At 41.2% G+C, this 16232-nt stretch overlaps 1 protein-coding gene across 2 annotated transcripts in view; it reads right to left on the bottom strand.

The window, feature by feature from the left end:
• Positions 1 to 949: 949 nt before the first annotated feature.
• PTPRR (protein tyrosine phosphatase receptor type R) overlaps positions 950 to 16232 on the bottom strand; it is a 248301-nt gene continuing 233018 nt past the window's right edge. For both annotated transcript variants that reach the window (XM_037132152.2, XM_037132151.2), the window contains 2 exons: positions 15571 to 15684; positions 950 to 1254 (listed from right to left, as the gene is read on the bottom strand). In XM_037132152.2, the coding sequence (XP_036988047.2) occupies positions 1161 to 1254; positions 15571 to 15684 (208 nt within the window). In that variant the 3' untranslated portion in view covers positions 950 to 1160. The remainder of the gene's footprint in view (positions 1255 to 15570; positions 15685 to 16232) is intronic.

Raw genomic sequence — 16232 nt, forward strand, 5'->3', positions numbered from 1 at the left:
AGAGATAACAACAGCCCCTCTCCAAATAGGAAAAGAAAGGACCTGCTTTACTCAATCATTAGTATTAAGAGTAGTTTATTGGCAGTAGGAAACAAAGCCAACATAGCTGCATTAAAAATTCATATTTGAGCAGAACATCTAGTGTTTGCTGACTGTAGTTTTTGTTTTTAGCTGTATTTGTCTCTGGAGAATTGGAGCCTTTCAGAAATGTTGGGATGTCCACGGCAGCGTCCTTTCAGAAGAACCTCTCAAAATGCGCCAGGTGACATCATCATTCCCCAGAGTAATTGCCTTTTATTAGGCAAGAGATTCCAGGTAGACGGCATACTCAAAAACTCCTTCTCAGTGACAGAGAGAAAAGTATTTAAAATTCTTGATGCATCAGAGTTGCTACAAAGTTGTTTGCCCCTTTTACAGTAAAACGACTCACAAGGTAGAAATACAGGGGATAGAGGTCTGGAGCAGAAGCCACCGCCACGCTCAGCAATAGAGAGTAAATACACACAAACCCAGTGACAGTCATTGTGCTCTGTTTTTGATTGACAGGAGGTACTGATAAATACATGTTTAATGTGTAATATTATCAAGACACATTTCCATATAAAATAGTTACTGCTTTTAATTTTTTTCAAAAACAAGTACTTATTTGTTAAAAATCCTTTATCAATCACTTGTAACTTTAGCGGCAAGATTCTGGTAAATGAGAAAGATAATAGCACTTAAAAAGGAACAGTTTAACAGCTGACAGTCCATTCACGAGACAGATTTTGCAAACATTAAAGCATCTAAACACACAATAATTTCTTCAGCAGCTCTTCAGTCATCATCTGATGACATGTATCACTGAGTGTTTCAGACATACATTCTGTGTGGCAGGTAATTGATACAGACAAGACAAAATCCCCCTTAGCTGTGTGAGGAGTCTGCCATACCTCCAGCAGTATAGGACCTTCAAAATAACTTAGGAGATGCTTACAAATGCATTCATATACACAAGGGGCTGGCAGCCTTTAACATGTTGCTGTCTTCCACAATCCATGGCACAGCCTGTCCGGAGGGCTTCTTGTTCCTTACGTTGCAGGAAGCTCCTTCCAGAAGCCTCAAGTGGGTAATTGACTAATCACCCCTAGAGATTGATGGTCTGGTAAATCTTCCGAGCATCACTGGACAGTTTCTGTGGAAAGTCTGCTCTCGTACAGGCACAGAGCATGATGCACAAATTCATACTGCTCACTGGTTTGGACCATTCCACCTCTGCAAGAAGGAGATAAGACAGTGACTCCTTCCTGCTAACATTTTGCAATCGCCAGTAACACAGTGAGCCCATCCAAGCTGGGGACTTATGCCAGTCAACAGATGACCTGGTGATTCTTTTGTTGCCCCTTTTACCCAACTGGTGAACTTAATATGCTAATGTACATGAAGGGATTAGCACAGTGCCCAGTACATACTAGTAGGCACTTGATTAGTTTCACCTACATACCATTCCTGAGCAGGCAATATAGCTTATTGGTTAAGTAGTTGGACTTGGGAACCAGACTGGCTGTGTGAGTTCAAATCTCTCTTCTCCCAGTTCTTAGTTGTGTGATTATAGACAAGTTCCTTAAAACCCTCTGTGCCTCAGTTTCTCCTTTTTCCAAGTAGGATAATTACGACACTTATTTCATGGGATTCTTATGAGGGTTAAATGAATTCAGTGAATGAACTGACTATCTGGAGTGTTAGTATTACTTCTCACGTGCCTTTTCATTCATCTTACATTACAATGGTTTATGCACTGGGATTCAAATTGATCCAAGTGGGTTTACCAAACAAAACTCAGCTGTGAAATGCTACTCTTTCTACCAGTACAAAGAACAACCACCATGGAATGGTCTCTGAGGATGTTATACAGGAACCACCTCAGCCTCTGGGTGGCTGTGCTGCTGTCCAAATACAATGGCGGGCGGGCCCTTCAGTGAGTTGGAAAAAAGAGAGTGGCTGTTGCTTCTTCCCCTTTGTTAGCTCACCAGTTACTCAGCATACCTATTGTCACTGGATCAGTAGAGAGTAGCAGCCTCCAGGAGAAATAATGACGTTTCTCGTTAGCCTTTCTATACAAAATAGCTATCTCACATTTTCTCTTTATAATAATGGTTCTTGTACTTGGCAAAGGTAGTAATATAAAATGCTGCTTATTTTTCCTGCTCAGCATCATTGTTAGTAACTATTTAAAGTCCTATAATTCTCCCTATCTCTGCAATCATATAACTAATTTGAAATTACGTTTTATCCAGTTCTTCCTAGTGCCTGTTGTTACTAAATAATTATTTTTAGATCATCCACTTAAAAATAAGATATATGCTTCACTGTAAAATGATTTTGGTTAATGGTAATTACTGAAATCGGGCTTGTACCTATGTTTACTTATTAACCTCTATAAATATGTTTACAAGGTATTCAGAGAGTAAGACTTCACCCTTCTAAACTAACTGATTGACACAATACCTAAATGGTATATTTCATAAGAGATAAAGGGGCAAAAACACAGTTTCTGGTGACAGCAATCTTTGGCAGAAGTATTCCATCGGTCTTTTCTCCTAGAACTGTACACTTTGTTGTACTGAAGGCAACTTTCTGACCAAGTGTTTCTTGGTTATAAGTTGACAACCGATATGGCCAGCTGAGGCTGTGCTAAATCTTCCTCTTAGCTGGATGAGGAGCCCTGGGCACACCTAAGAACATAGCAGGTGTCCAGAAGGTGCTGGCCTTGACTGAGAAGCTTGAGCAATAGAGCCACAGTAAATTTTAGAGCAGCTCCAAGGAGCTGGGCAGTGCCTCCCCTCCCCCCCGTGCTTACACAGCTCAGGGCACTGTTAGCCACACCCCCACCCCCAACCCCCTGAGATGCAGATTGTATGTGCAGCCTTGTGCATGTTCCATCTCATAGGCTCTGGTTTGGGAACTTCCTCTCTCTGTTTCCCTCAATCAAGGCAAAATTTCCCCATTCTTGTCTGGTGATCACTGGTATTTACACGACTAACTGGTGAATGAATGAAGACACTGTGGATTTTCATAAGAATTCCAGATGGGCCAGTCATGTACTTCAACATTTGGAGTATATTTTCTATGACATTCTGTTAACTAAGTCAAGATTGTCTCAGCCAGTGAAGGTGGGCAAGATGGGGAAACAAACCTACTAGTTGTAAGCTAGAAAATTCTCGCAGGTCCAAAAGGCTTAAGTAAGGTAGGTATATGAGAAGTCATATTACTTCCCACTTAATTTGAAAACTAAAAATGAAAGAATTAACATAGATGAGACCCTCAGAGATCACTCATTCCAATCGCCGACACCATGCAGCCTTTCCAGAAGGGAGCAGCCTACGTGGCAGACGGTCAGCTAGTTTGTGCTGGAATCTTCCTGGGGAGAGGCACCTTCAGAGGCAGCCTTTCCCACAGTTGGCAGGAAAGCTTTTGAAGACATCAAAATGAATCTGCTCCTCTCTAACTCTCACCCCATTGGTTGAACTAAAATAATGCCAAAAAAGTCTTAAGGCTCCACTTATCACACAATAGCTCTCTAAATGCTAGAAAACAACCATCAAAGCCCCATAATCTTTTCTTCTCTAGACTAAACATCCTGTGGTTACTCAATATTTCCATCCAGCCTGGTTTCCCTGTCACTCACCAGTCTAGTCTCCCTCTTTTATAAGCTATTTTATCAACTATGACCTTCTTAGGAGTGTTGTGTCTATTCCTAATGAGATCTCGTCAGTGGAAATATTTTCTCCCTTGAGCTGCACATTGTTGGCCAATTAATTTGCACTTGCAGGTGCATTGAGTTGTAAGATCCCACAGTGTCCACCTAGTGCCTGGTACTCCTGAGCATTTTAGAATATTGATTGAAGGTTTGGGTTAATAAATAAGTGTGCAGGATTTTTCTGAATGTGAAAATTACAGCCTTCTCCCCTGAAGTTAATATTACTGAATTTCTGAAACTAAATGCAGGACTTTCTATTTACTCCTATTAAGTTCAACATCTTGGTTTTACCAGTGTTGTTATTGACTGACATCCCTACTTTCATCTTTCAATACATTAGCCTTCCATTTTTCACTGCCAGCGTTGTGCCTTCCAGATATTCAACAAGCATGCTTTACATATCTTTTCACTTGTCATTTATAAAGAAGTAGGTTACACAGGCCATGCCATTTTCAAGTCACATGACACACAGATAAACTCCAGGCTGAAAAAGGGCAAAGGGCTTCCCAGCATGCGATCACTGGAAGCTGATTCAATTCAGGAACTCATCACTATCATCTTTGAAAATATTTAATAACTGCCTGATTATATATACTGCTATACTATGTATTTTAAGATTACCCTGGAGATTTCACTTCATAATGGGATACAGTCTTTTTTATAGAGTAGCCATAGTAAAAAAAAAATCCAAGAAGCTAGTATCATGCCTATATGCAAACTACACTTGTGGAATAAATGAATAGTGTTAGATGAGTGAGGAAACGCTCAGTAGAGCCCCGAAATAATTCATCCTCCAAGAAAGTCCCGACTTGGCCCTCAGGTAACTTTCGAATTGGGCATGGCTCCATGAACTTGCTGATGTCTAGATCTATATCACTGATGAAGTGAGCTTGGTCCTTAAAGATAGGAAGCAGGATGCTTTGAAAAATATTTTTAAAGGTAACATCCAACTCCCTTTTAAAGATCTGGCACTAAAATAATCCTTGACCTCTAATAGATCATGGTTTCAACTCAAGCAAGGTTGACATTTTAATAGATTTCCATGTTGATCAAGGTGACACTTCAGCAGAGAAGGCAAAGGGGGCCCCAAGCAGTGGCGTCGTCATCACTCAGGTGTGTGCCTGACCTTGGTCATTGCCGTCACTCAGCACATTGCGGTGAAGGTCGTCCTCTCTGGAGATTCCCCTTTAGGTACAAACCTGTTCCCCCAGGAGCTGTACCATATTAAGCTACAAAACCTACTGCCCAGTAGGAGTTAGTTTATAAAAAAAAGAGCAAGATCATATCAAAACAGGGCAAGGGAACCCAGTTAGCCATGAGCATGGTCATGGGTTTGAAAAGGTTGGAATGCCAAGGTGTCAGGTTCTTTACCGGTAGGGACCAAAAGTACGTTAAGAAGCAAAAGACACCACACACTGTTGTCAAGACAAATCCTGTCTCTACCACTTATGAGCTGCTTCACCTTTACTGTGTAATCTCTGCAGTGCTTAGTTTTCTCATCTTGAAAGTGATGAGGTGATAAAACAATATGCTTTCCCCATAGCACTGCTGCAAGAAATGAATGGGATAATCCATTTACGATGTTTAGCACACAGCTGAGCACACAGACACTATATCGTTAGGATTTTTACTGTTATTGTTACTCTTTGGTGCTATCTAGTGAGACAGAACTGGCTGGATGGCTCTGGCCCCCGGTCTCTGAAGGATTTGGAGACCTAAGAACATACCTGGCCAAGGACACAATATTGTCTAAGATCCAAATATGTTCCTATATAGTACCCAGCCTAAACGTCAGCTGTGGGGGAGGCAGGTGGTGTTGTGGAAAGACATCATGGGTTTGGAGTCTGATAGATTCAAGTCTGAATTCTTGCTTTTGACCCTACTGGCTTTATGATTTTGGACAAATTATTTACTCCTTCCCTGCAAATGTCCTTCATTTACAATATGACATTAATGATAAAGCTCATCAGATTGTGAGGATTAAATGAGTCAGAGCATATCAATGTCTAGCTGAAGGCTGTCAGAGAAACCCCAGGTGCCCCGGTTCTGTCCTGGTGCCTGTGGGACCATGGGGGGGGGGAGAAGGAGGTTGGGTGTTTCAGACAAGCAACTGATGCCAGCTCTTTATTGGTTTTCAACATTGGTGTTTTGTGGGAGATTTTGTCTTCCCATTGTCTTGTTTCCCACTGCTCACACACAAAAAATTGAAAATCACTGGCCTAGGAAATAGTAAGTTTTCATGTTTGGCAAGGTTTAAATGAGATAATCCACAAAATGCTAAGTCCAGTGGCTGTCACTTAGTGAGTACTGAATCTACACTGCATAGTCTTTTCCTTGCTCTTTTGGGAAACGCTTAGCTAATCCTATGCCTATGGTGACCATGCATCTGGTCTTTGGCACAGTTCTGGTTCAGTCTGTTACCCTGGTGTCATTATTAGTAGGACTACATTTCATCCTCAGAAGTGGTTTGGTTTGGATGATAAATTAATTGTTCACCCTAATTGTCCGTCCATTTCTCATGAAAGAAAGTCATTCCGTTAATCGCCAAAGGGGAGTCGGCTAAGTGGCTCTGACTGCCTCGTGGCCACAGAATGGGAACCCTGTGGTTGGCCAGGCCAGAGAGCATTCGGATTGACTGCCCTTCCAGAAATGTCAGACATCTCCTATCACATTGGCCTTGACAAACACAAAAACCAGTGTCGTCTCCGTCTCCATGCAGGGAAGCACGTAGCCGTGTCAGCTGGGGGTAAACTCAGGTTAGAAGGGGAAAAAAATGTAGTTTTTTCCCTTTGCTGCTGGGATGGTATTTAAAAAAAAAAGCCTTCCAGATGCCCAGGAGAGAGATTTGGTTTTTAACATGTTAAAATTGTGACCTTTTGTGACTATTAACTCACACATACAGAGAGCACCGGCCTTTCCTGCTGCACCACCCAGCACGTATCCGGTCTAATCAGTAGACAGAAGAAATTCTGCAGTGGTGACTCACTTCTGGGCTAACAATGGAACCCAACGCTCCTTGGCTTTTTATTATTTTTGAATCTGGAATTTCTTTGGTAAAGTTTGGTACAGTAAATTTAGAACAAAAAGTGTGGATGTTGATGTGTCTCCTGGGTAAAATCTCTGAGAGTGGGGGCAGGAGCCAAGCCAGGCTCAGGTCCACAGCTGTGACTCGGGTTTCCTTGGACAAAGGCTTTTCCCAAGTCTTCATACAGGTGCCGTGCCGAGGAGAGAGAACATAAAGATGAATGTTTCGACTGGTTCTGACAGGGTATTTTGAACATAAACACTTTCTCTGGAATGGCTATATTCCAAAGTATTTGTAGGGCATAAAAGCCAACACCCATCTAGTGATAATTCGATGGCAATTCAATGCATTAGCATATCTTGAATTCCATTTTGTTTTTGCCCTGAAAATTAGCCGTTTTTTTTTCTGAACACTGAGGTTAACACTCAGTTGACTCCTAGCTGAGAAGACAGAAAAGGTTGTCCTGGCAACTGCTTGGGAGAGTCAGCTGGCATAATTTATTTTATCAGAGGACTTCTTGTTATGGTCTCAAAAACTGTGATGTCAAGTAAATCCACACCAATTTCTACTGTGGTAAGTGTCCTTAAAATAAGTAAACCAACATGCTCAATTCCTGATCTTCAACTGTGATCTCAGAAATTCACTAATTAAGAGATCTCTGTTACCAGCTGGGAATGCAGAGGGATATGGATAAATGTAAATCTAAAGTTGATAAAATTATACCAACAGGTGGAAATTTGAACTTGGAAATGATTTTAAATACATTTTGTAAACAAAAATACTTCGGGGATACATAATAGTGTATGTTATTATAGTTAATTATGATAGGTTAAAAAGACAAAATCAGCAAACAACTGTGATTAATGAAAACAGTTAAACAATAATATGACGCACACTGGAAGCATTTTTCTATCCTGTCTGGGAAGCCACAAGTCAGGTCTTTGGCTGTCATTCCAGTTTAGGGCCCCCAAGGTGAGGATATGCACAGACAACTGCAGATTTCACCACTGACTCTTAAACGGGAGGATTAGACAGATTGTTTCCTGTTTCTGGGGAAGAAAAAAAAAAGAGAGAGGCCTTGGGATTGCATATTATTTTATGTTTCATTTCCAAAACTCTATTTCAAGTTCTTCCAGTGTTCTTCCAGTGTCCAGAGGTGCCAAGTAGGATTCAAAGAAATACAGTGAGAAAAAATTTGCCACAGGTCAACCCACAAAGGCATATAGTTCTTTTCTCCCTGTGTAGATGCCCTATAAGGGTCGAGTGTTGCTCTTTAGTCATTCTCCTGAAATACCAATATGCATGTGAGCATTTTCTGAATTTCCTGGGCTATTTTATGAGTGTAGATTATTATTATTACTTTTTAAAGGGGCAGGTGCACCCCTGCCAGGCTCCAAACGTAAATGACCTTCTGTCACTACCTCACGTAGTGAAGCACTGGCATACACAAGCCTAAGTGATTCTGTTGTGGCAGGAGCTAAATATGGTGAAAGCAACTGGCATTCTTAGTGAGGTGGTATAGTCACAACACTTTAGAAATATTTAAGATCAGAAGATTTAAAGAATGTATGGAAAGGCTTCCTAAGTGATAAGCCATTATTACAATATGTCCTAATCTTGGACTAAAATATGTCCAACTTACTACTAATTTTATAAGTCCTTTTTCACCATAATTCTTAAAAATCATTGACTTATATAAGTATGGAAACACAAAAATGTGATTCAGGAAAATATCATTTTTTACAGACAAAAGAAAGTTCACCATCCTTCTCATCTTCAAACATTCATAGTAAGTAATCTAAACTGAAACCATCAGAGATAAACAATTTTCCTGGTTTATAGAGCAACTAGTTCAGGGTCACTGTCAAAGGCAGGAGTAGAGTGTGAACTTCCTCTCTCTTAAATTTGTGCTTAACCCACTTAGGTTTCGCACCCCAGAAAACAGGGGCCTTTTCAGAATCAAAAAATGCAGAATTTAGCCAATCTCATTTGAGCAAAATTGGAAGTTCAGTTCAGATTGTTTAAAAAATAGTAAAATTTTGTTGTGTGATCCAGGACACATGACTTATTTTTTTCAGGTCTTGGATTCCTCCTGTAGGGCAAAAGATTTATTACACTATTCTTAAGCCAGATATTTTAAACCATCTCTTCCCTAGGAGGTGTTTGGCAAATGTTATGATTGTTATTGCCATTCCATTGTTCTCTACAAAAGCAAAGGTTCATGGACTCCAAGAATGCAACATCTGAAAGAAACTTTAGAGGGTCAATCGCTCACCTCCCAATCACTGAATCCCAGAATGAAAAAAGCATCTTATTGGAGGGGTTTTTGAATCCAGCATCATCATGTGTTGGCCAAATAAACACATGTACGTATATTACATCACTCATTGTGAGTCACAGAGTGCAAATTAATTTATAAGCATTATGAATTTGGAAATTTAACTATTAGGTCGAAGTCCATGAGGGTTCTCACAGCAGAAGAGGTTAAGGGACCACAGAGATGTCCCACCTCTCTCTTCACAAATGTAGACCCAGAGGCCTAGAGTGGACAAGTGGTTTCACAGAAAATTAGGGGCAGAGTCGGGGCCAAGCTCTTTGACATCTGGACCAGTGATCACTGGCACCTCATGCTCCAGTGACTGCCTGCTTACCTGTCCCCCTGGCCAGTGCTCACACCCAATTGCTTGCTACCCACTCCATCTTAGTTAACGAACGTTATGAGAATTCATGGAATGATCCATCAATGCATTTCTAAATAAAACACTTGAGGGTGCGGTGCACTGAATTTGAACTCCTACTTTAGAAAAAAAGAAATCCTATTTTAGTTCAAAATATGCTCAAAAATAATATTAAAAGGAGAATCACAGACTCATGAATCTGCAGTGAGAACTGTAGCATCTATTAATAGAAGTTGCCCTACAGCCAATAAAAATAATGGCTTGCCAGAGAATTCGGAATGCATCAAATGGCTTTGTCATTGTTGTTACATTGGAAATATCCATTTAGCATAACAGAGTCATCTCTAAACCAGACCATTTGAATTTATTGCTAAAATGCAGATTTGTGATCTGAATACAAATTGCCAGCTTTGTCATGTTGGATAGCAACAATCCAGCTCTGTAACTTTGGGGGTGGGTGGGAAGGGAGGACTCAGGATTTTACTCTTTCTCAATGCTCAAACTCTTGATTTAGTCAGGCAACAAGACCCGTGTCAAGTATCCAAATCACCACCTTGTCTTTCCCTGTTGTTAGCCATGCCCTGGGCTTCTCAGAGGAGGCAGCTCTAAGTGGTGGGGGCAGACTATAAAAAAAGTTGCACAGTCTACAGCCTTGGATCTCCTGCATCAGAAGCCATTGCTGAAGAGGGTCTGGATGGATAGGAAAAGGCTTGCACACTGCAGAGTATATCACATCACCTCTCAATAGATTGCTCTGTTTTCTGTATCCCTTGCTACATTCAGTGGGAGGCTTCCAGTCAGCCAGTCCCACCCTTTCCTTTCCCCTTTTTAATGGTCCTACCCAGGCTCAAATTCTAATGCCATCTCCAGTCTTCTATTCTTCACCAGGGCCCTGAAAGAACAGTTTATATTTATTATTTTACAACTTTTTTCTCTCCCATTTAGATAGCCCTTCAAGAAAGTTTTCTGTGATCAAATGTTAAAGAGAGCTTAGAGGAAGTTAAATGGGTTCCCAGGTTTTTGGGGGACTTTTCAGGTTCTTTTAATGCATTAATACTACTATGCAAGTGGAGAGGGGTTTGAAGAACTACAGTATACAGCTTTTTCTCTTAATGAGAACCTATGAGCGTTTGACACTTAGCAGGCTCTCAAGTTTGATTGATAATTACACAGTGCTCCGAGGAACAGTCTGGAATCCATCTTTCTACACGCAGGTGCCTGGTGTACATTCAAGTAGCAGGTGTTCAGTCAATGTCTGAATGAACGAACAAATGTAGGAGTCAGGAGCCCCACCTGGAGCACAGATCTCAGGTGTCTGTTCCAGAGGACACACGGCCCAGGCCCATCTACAAACACTCATCCTGAAAACACCCCAAGGTGGGTCTGGCTTCACGGGCCTGTGACTGGGGCCGTCACATGGGCCCCCACACCCTGTGCTGAGAAGGACCCTGCTGATCGGTTAATGCTCTGCTGTCCCATCGAGAAATATTTAGTTATTATTTTTTTAGAGAGGGGCTCCACATTTTCATTTTGCACTGGGTCCCACAAACGAGGTAGCTGCTCTTTGTGAGGTGTCCCTTGCTACCTCTCTGTGCCCCTTGCTTTTCTGCTCCCTCTGTGCCCCTCCTCTTCCCAGGGACCAAGAGTTGTCTCCAGCCCCCTGGACTGCAGGGCCTCAGGCGTGCCCAGTTTCTGGAGGCTTCTCTTCAATTCTCCTTCATCCGTACCTGCGTTCTGATTGTACTGATAATTCAGGGAGTTATACTCTCTCTAGCTACTATGCTGGGGAGGAGAGATCATTTTGTTTACATTAAAGTGTTAATAGCTGAGAAGACTTACAGGGTCACCCTCGGCTCTCATCTCTAGGGTTAATAAACTTTAAAAACAAATGATTCCTTTAGAAAAAGATTGTCTCCTTGATAGTAGTATTACAGTTATTGACCATATGCAGGTATTTTGGGGATCCTCCATGTATAGATATTTTGGAATGAGACAAATTTCCTATAAACCTCAAAGCACACTCTTAGGGAAAACATGTATACACTCTGAAGAGAAACACGGGGATGAAAATTACAACATGATATACGGAGTCAGTAATATTGGAATGACTATACATGGTGTCGGGTGGGACCTCGACCTATTGGGGAATCACTTTGTAAGTTACATAAATGTCTAACCACCATTAGTAGCCACCTGAAACTGATATAATATTGAATGTCAGCTGTGATTTAAAAATGATAAGTAGATAAATAACTGAAATGCTGGAAGCAAGAAAAGAAAGAAGACATATATATATGTCCATACGAAAAGATGCTCAATAAAAAAAATTCTAATCTTAAGGCAACTGCTGATATTACCACTTTATTGAGCTATTTGTGAAACAGCTGTCATGAATACCAAACATTGTTTTAAAAATTATGGTGTTTCTCTAGCTGGTGTGGCTCAGTGGATTCAGTGATGGTCTGCAAACTGAAAGTTCACCAGTTCAATTCCCCATTTGAGGCACATGCCTGTGTTGCGGGCCAGGTCCCCAGTTGGGGGCAGGCCAGTCTCACACATGTTTACCTCCCTCTCATTCTCTTTCCTTTCCCCTCTCTCTAAAAAAATAAATAAAATCTTTAAAAAATTATGGTGTTGTTACATTTTTAAAAATTGGCAAAGCATTACCAAAGAGATAGGTCTTTGTCAAGTGGTTTTATAATAAATGTGTTCCAAAAGCCTGCTTACTCTATCTACAACAGTCATAACTTTGAGTTAGAAATCAGAAGTTCTGATTTTAAAAGAAGGCCATTCTGTCATTTTCTAAGTACCATGACCTTAGGCAAGTTACTCGATGTCTTGAATCCTTTTTTCCTTATATTAAAAAAAAAGAAGCCAAATAATACCTCTTTTCCTCATCAGGGTTCACTTTAGAAGTTAAAGGAGACATGTGTTTTGAAGACCATGTAAAAAGGCCATGGTTAAATGCACTTTTGAGTGTGAATAGTGCTCTCTGCAATGTCTGATGACAGATCCAGAACTGAAGGCAGGGACAGATGACCACAGAGTCTAGGTTGGGAACGAGGTTAAAAGAACTGATGAAGAATAAAAATCTGCAAGAGTAGAAAGATGAACGTCTTTCCCTTAACCATCATGAATTAAGGACATGGTCAATGAGGTGTGACAAGAAAAGGCTGAACGCAAGAGGCAAGAAGGATGGGGGAACAAGAAGTTGGGTTGGGTGAGGGAAAGGGGGAAGATTTGCTGTGTTCCTTTTCACAATAATTAGGGGTGTGCACAACAGAAGGAAGAAACAAGAAAAGGAACATCAGCGCTAATTTTATGAAGGAAGGAAGGAAGGAAAAGGAAAAACCTTCCAGGGAAAGTTTGAAGGAGAGGCTCTGTTTTATAAACAACACCTGCTCGGAATGAATTCATGTAGAAGGGATCTTGATTAATAAATCAGAATGAATTTGAGGCACATACTGGCAGTAATTCAAATCTAGGGGGCTGGGAACCCATTCGCTTCAGATGAACAGAGAAGTTGGCTGTGTTTTGAAGATCCTATCAGGAGTAACAGGACAAGCGTTGTGGTAAGGCCTTGGTGGTGATGGAAGGCCAGGGCTAAATTTTTGACCATTTGCTTTAGGAAGGAAGAAGCAGATAGAGGAGGCATTGTGACGTGATTTTCAAAGATGTGTTTGTGATTCCATTCAAAACTAGAGGACAGTTTGGTAGACTTGACAAGGTAATGTGACTGGGAAGTGGAAACCAGGTGAAGGTCAGGCTACAGAAACAGGTGCAGGAGGTGGGAGATGGGAAGGTGAATAGGCAAGGTTAAAAGTAACAAGAGCAAAAAAAATCAACCAATAACAAACAAACAGAAAACCCAGAGGAGACCATGCCCAGTGGTTTTTAGGATGTTTTTCCAAACAGGGTCAGAGCAGGTGCTGGAGGCCAACATGGTTCAGAGTCAGTTTAGTCAGTTCAGGTTCTGCTGTTCGTGGGATTCCAGCATTAGCCAGCGAAAAAGCAGGGCACCGGGATAAGGACTAGACTCTCTGCAGGGTTCTGGGTCCTGTGCCAGGAGCCTTGTCTACAGAAGCACAAAGCAGGAGGGATCAGGGCCATGTGGGAACAGCTCCAGCTGACAGGGTATTGTTCCTTACCCTCTGACGAGGGCCCCTCTTCTGGGTAAAAGCAGGTCCCAGAGTCTGACCTGAAGTCACCATACTCTCTTCCACCTGGGTGGACAGTTCTGAATGAAAGGCAAGGGGGTGTCAGGAGACTAAGGCAGCAATTGTAAGAGGAGAGAAGGAGAGATCATTGGCATTCTCACATACAAATAGAAAATATTTTTGGAAGCAGTTACATATGGGGTATGGGAAGGTAGAAGCGAGGAGGGCAGAGAGAGGGAGGGAAACATAGGCTAAGTGTTCCACTAAGTGCATCACAGGTGTGATCTCATTTTAATGCTGTCATAACCAACCCTGTGGGGTCTAGGTTATTAGTTCCAGTTTACAGATGTGTGTTTGGGTGTCTTGCTATGGATGTTGGTAACGGCTGTGGTTAAGCTTGGTTGTACACTTATTATGTAAAAGGCGCTTTGCAGATTCTCTCAATCCTTACAACAAAAATAAGAAGTAGATGGTATTATTACTTCCATTTTCTAAGTGAGAAAACCAGGCATGGGAAGTCTTACATGCTTTGCCCAAGGCCACATAACCAGAAAATAGTGGGAACCATGATGCAAGCCCAGGCAATTGATCTGTCCCCAGAGCCCAGTATCCTAACCACCATGATGAACAGCCTCTAATAAGCCAAAGTTAAAATAGAGGAAAGGTACACATACAAATACCGAGAAATTATTATTTAAAAGGAGACAGAAAGTGGGGAGGGAAAACTTTATCCAGAAAGAGAGATTTGAATGTTTCACTTTTAGAGATAGGGGAGACTTTCTTCATAATTTTAATAATAATGAAGGTAATAATAACAATGAACATTTACTTAAGGTTTATTATGTGCCAAACTGTTCAAAGTGATATATATATATTATATAATTTCCTTGAATTTTCAGAAAAATCATTTTGTCCCATTAAAATCCAAGGACCTATCACATAGTAGGTGCTCAATAAGTCTTTACTAAAAATCTGAGAAGATGACTCCAGTTTTACTTTTAGGAGGCCCCAGGTCATAGAGCAAGAACTCTCTTTTTTCACTCTCTCACAGCTTTTACCTTTGGCTGCAATTGTCCTGTTTATTTCTTAGCTTCATTATGTCCCCCCTCCCTGTTGACATGTAAAGTCCAGGACACTCGAGCCCCATGCATTGGCCCAACGCTGTACTTGCAGCATCTGGAGCAATGCCTTGGACAGGGGAGAGGACTAATCAATATTGTATGAATACAAGAAGAGAACACAGTATTTTGGCCTCTCAGAACAACTCTTCTTCTGCTGTAGCACACTGAATTACAGCAGAGAGGTCGGCTGCTCACGTGTGTCTTTCTCTCTGTGTCTGTTCTAAAGGAGCACCTGTTTACTTTTCCCATCACTGAGTCAACTATCCCTTTACTTAATTGTAGAGAAAAGAAGAAAAATTTCTTATAGAGATAATCACAAAGGTAATCAAAAGATCTTTATATAAAAGTGACTGTTTTACCTTACACCCACCAAGATGCTATCCAATAAATAAAAAAATGGCTCAGATGGTACATTTTATTGCGTGCATTTTTCACCATTAAAAAAACTAGACAAAAAAGGGGGACTCTTGGTAGTATGACATAGACCTCATTTTAAAACATCAAGGTTCTAAAGTGATGATTTGGTTAAGTCAAATGAAAATACAGACTATGTGGAAAGGAACAGGGATGCAAGACTAGGAAGGAGCAGTGACCACTGTAAGCGACTTGGGTCAGAGACAAGGAAGGATTAAGCATAAGCTTTTGGTTTTGGACTCTTGATGGTCAGTGCTGCAGATAACACTATTTTTGATGAGTTTTTAATGCAATGCATATTCTTACACATTACAGGAGTCACTGTAGAGATTTAGGACTTTGGAGCTTAAGACATTTGCAAGTCAGGCTGCTCCAAGTAGGTTGTGACAGACAACGCTGCTCTGAAGTCCCCGGGACCCACCCCACAGACACTCACCGGTCTATGCGAAGCTGGCAGACAATGCCCAGTGGGTCCACAAGTCCTTCTTCTTTCAACTGCTGACAGCCAATGGATGTGGCGATAAAACACCCTGTTCTACCTATCCCTGCACTGAAAAGAAAGGACAAAGAATGAAAAGGTGGGAGAAAAATAGCAAAGATAAAATGTATATTTTAAAATGTACTTTGAAATGTGAAACAACAGTGAGGATTAATAACAATGTGACAACGACAGCTCTCACCACCTAATATTACAACCCAGGCTCTGCGCTAAGTGCTTGAACACATTCTTTCGTTTAGTGACATGCAGTAGGATGAGGGGGGTGGAGGGAAGTGTCCAGCAGGGAGAATAGGAAAAAGGCATTGTCACTGTCCTACAAAGAATAATCAGGGCCTTGATTTGGAATGAGCACTGGAAAGGAGAAGCACGTGGATGAACATGAGTCATGAACGTGAGTCTGGAGGACTGGAGTTGAACAGTTGGACAAGCAGAAAGTCAAAGGTGATTCGAATTGAGAGAAGGGTATTCCCAATGCAATGAAGGCGGAATCTGGAATGAGAGAGTTTGGTCTTAGATACACTGATGTTGAAGATTCTTGTGAACAACTAAAGATTCTGTTAAGTTGAGGAGAGAGGAAGTGGCTAGACCCACATATCTGT

This window comes from Artibeus jamaicensis, unplaced genomic scaffold (genome assembly GCF_021234435.1).
Source record: "Artibeus jamaicensis isolate MK-2021 breed Jamaican fruit bat unplaced genomic scaffold, CSHL_Jam_final contig_233, whole genome shotgun sequence".
Lineage (NCBI taxonomy): Eukaryota > Metazoa > Chordata > Mammalia > Chiroptera > Phyllostomidae > Artibeus > Artibeus jamaicensis.